The 3347-nt window shown below is 35.3% G+C and overlaps 1 protein-coding gene across 2 annotated transcripts; it reads right to left on the bottom strand.

Annotated features, from left to right (window-relative positions):
- Positions 1–786: 786 nt before the first annotated feature.
- Positions 787–2424, bottom strand: LOC120355768. 2 transcript variants are annotated; one of them, XM_039444451.1, is made up of 2 exons: positions 1407–2424; positions 787–846 (listed from the first exon to the last, which is right to left on the bottom strand). In XM_039444451.1, the coding sequence occupies exons 1-2, from the start codon at positions 2387–2389 to the stop codon at positions 840–842; spliced, it is 990 nt and encodes a 329-aa protein (XP_039300385.1). In that variant the 5' UTR covers positions 2390–2424; the 3' UTR covers positions 787–839. The 2 variants fall into 2 exon arrangements, with proteins under 2 accessions (XP_039300385.1, XP_039300386.1); XM_039444452.1 differs by having other exon boundaries at positions 813–955; positions 1516–2424.
- Positions 2425–3347: the final 923 nt, after the last annotated feature.

The raw sequence follows: 3347 nt of genomic DNA, 5'->3' as shown, positions 1-3347 counted from the left end.
ATCACTTAATAATTTCAGTCGCCACTTTTTCTCACTCTTATAATGATCTCAACTACAATTATATTGAAAAAGATTATGCAATTTAAATTTGAATAAAAAGGTGTACTGAACAGCCTTGTCTGTGATTAGGTGACTAGGTGACCTATTAGATGCTATTATGCACTGGCCTGCAAAGCTGATCAAAAGTCCAGCATAAAGAGCATAAAGATCAAGATACTCTTATACAGGACAGTTATCGTGCCAGTTATCGCTCCTATATGGCGGTGAGACTTGGGCTGGCAACTACATTGAATCAAGAGAAAATGTTGGGTGTCTTAGAAAGGAAGGTCCTGCGGAGGATCTTTGAAGGTGTTGGGGAAGCAGCAATTTGGCGCAGGCGGCACAATCAAGAGTTGTACCAGTTATAGATAGATAGATAGATAGATAGATAGATAGATAGATAAAGAATTTATTTTTCACTTCAAAAAACAATACAAAATAAGATAAAATTAAATACAATATCATTCGTCAACAATCAATACCATAGTTCATAATAATCCGAAAATTCTTAGGCATAGCCGAAGCCGTCAGCCGGAGTTGATAGTTATTTAATCTATATCTCATCCTTATCTTCTAGTTTTTGTCAAAGTTCTCACAGTAGGCTACAGAGTGAACGGGCTACACAATGTCATGCGATAGCACTCAATAAACTTTATAAGGCAACTGGGAAGTTAGCACTAAATATCAGTCACTCATAGCACAGTAGTCCGTCTATGCTTGGAATCTTATCATTTTCAGTTCATTTGAGAAACCTGAATCATTATTATAGGCCTAGAGATGAACTACACATTACTCACACATTACGAGCATTTTACTCGGTACTCTGATAGCACCTTACATTTTCCTATAAAATGATAAATATCTTCAATTTCTTGACTATTACATAGTGAACAAATATAGCTGTTTTCCCCCCTATCTACTCTAAAATTCAAGGGCAATAATGACCCTCTCGCTCTGAAAATTATGTTAATCATCCTTCTTTTATTTGAGTCATTGATACAAAGTAAATTATTCTTACTTATTAATCGAACATACAAATAATTCTTTATGAAATGAAGTGATACAATGATAATTTGAACTCATTTGAACAATAAATAATCATCTTCAATAATAAACCGATGAACTCAATCATACATGTCCAGAGCTATATGTACAGTTTTCGGTTCGGGAACAATATTTACAATGACATATTTATTTTCTATTATCCACAAGTATTATTATAGTACAGCTATTTTTAGAAATTAAATTCATCCACAAGGAGCTTTCTATATCTCAATGTTACATTTACATATCCCGCTAGACTTTTCCAGTTTTTACCATTTAAATACTCTTGAACCATTTCATCCGTTATCACCGAGCTTCCAAACCATTTTACTCGGTACTCTGATAGCACCTTACATTTTCCTATAAAATGATAAATATCTTCAATTTCTTGACTATTACATAGTGAACAAATATAGCTGTTTTCCCCCCTATCTACTCTAAAATTCAAGGGCAATAATGACCCTCTCGCTCTGAAAATTATGTTAATCATCCTTCTTTTATTTGAGTCGTTTAAATAATCTTTCATAACTGCGTTATCGGTTCTTAACGTATAATATATTTGATGAAACTGAGAATTTGAAGCTTTCTCCCACCAAGTTCCCAGTACATTACGGCGAATTTTATCAATTATATTGTCGCACGTCATCCCCCACCGATCTGGCTGAGTTATAGGGTCCACCCATCCCTCATTAAATTGATTAAATAATTGTTTCCATTCACTACACCAGCCACTATTACTCTGTACCACTAAGCTTGTTAATATTTTAGGGTATCTATGGTCAGGTAATGCAAGTGCTTTTAATATGTATTTGAAATGCATTTTTAGGGTCTGTAGCCACATAATATCCCTCCCGCTTTCTAAATATAGAATATAGTTGGGCGTATTCTGCGGTAACCCGAACATTCGTTTCATGAAAAATCTATTGAAACATTCTACATCCTCCCTACGTTGATACCCCCACACCTGACCAGCATACGTGATAGTTGTTCTACTCACTGTCTCAAAAACTTGCCATTTAGTGGATAACGGTACATCTTCGCTGCCTATAAACTTCCGCCATAAACTATTAATACCGTATCTTGCTGATGTTAGCTTACTTGAAAAATGTTTGCTGAGGGACAAAGTGGGAGTGAACGTAACCCCTAGATATTTATACTCATTTACAATTTGAATGGGATCCTCACCATAGTACCATTTTTCATTTCGACTTAATCTACCTCCTTTCCTAAAAACCATAATCTTAGATTTATCTTTGTTTAATACTAAGTTCCATCGAAAACAGTACTGTTGCAGCCTATTTATCATACTTTGTAACTCCCTAATATTATTGGAAAATATCACTAAATCATCTGCATAAAGAAGGGAATTAATTAATTAAAAAAGAAGGAAGGTCCTGCGGAGGATCTTTGAAGGTGTTGGGGAAGCAGCAATTTGGCGCAGGCGGCACAATCAAGAGTTGTACCAGTTATATAATACAGGCTGATAGACAGTGACGTCCACGTTATAATGGCAGTTTTGATTAGCAATGGTATTGCTATCCTTGTCTGTCATTCAACACAGCCGATAATGATATCTCTTTCTCGCTTTGCTCTGTTGCCAAATCGTCTTTTAACAATGTAGAATTAATAACTAGTAGTTCTGCGAACAGTAGACCTTGCTCATGAATAGCCAACAACTTTCAAACTAATGAGAAGGGCCATTAAGAAAGTACAGTATATTGTTAAGATTTATCCATGTCATCTATTATTTTCTCCATTGAAAGTGCTAAAGACATTGTTTCCAGGGACACCAGACTTATAAATGTCTCTCAAGGAGATACCTTCATATCGTCCCCATATTTACAATATTACAAATTTTCTAACAATTAATTAAAAGAAATCGGTCAACTGACAGAAAAATGGAATATTCAGTAGGCAATTTAGACGATGAATCGTCTAAATTGAGACGGAAAATCGAGAGGATTGAGAAAATTGAGACGAAAATTGAGACGGAAAAGAATCGTCTAAATCTAAGAGACGGAAAATGATTCTAAATAAGATGGGTTTGTTGGTGACAATGACAGGAGGTTGCTAATAATGTTTTTCATGAAAAGTGGATTCAATGTTATGGCGGCTTGTTATGCCTATACAGAATGTTTAGGCTCACAAGTCGGTTTCCGATCTCATACTAAAACGAAAACAAGAGCTAACTAAGCTGTGATGTCTCCGGCCGGTTCGGTAGGTCTAGAAACTATTCATCTATGAAACAGGGAAATATCGTGTTG

This window comes from Nilaparvata lugens, unplaced genomic scaffold, assembly GCF_014356525.2.
Source record: "Nilaparvata lugens isolate BPH unplaced genomic scaffold, ASM1435652v1 scaffold4700, whole genome shotgun sequence".
NCBI classification, from domain to species: domain Eukaryota; kingdom Metazoa; phylum Arthropoda; class Insecta; order Hemiptera; family Delphacidae; genus Nilaparvata; species Nilaparvata lugens.
The sequence above is the reverse complement of the archived record's forward strand: the minus strand, read 5'-3'. Positions and strand labels throughout refer to the sequence as shown.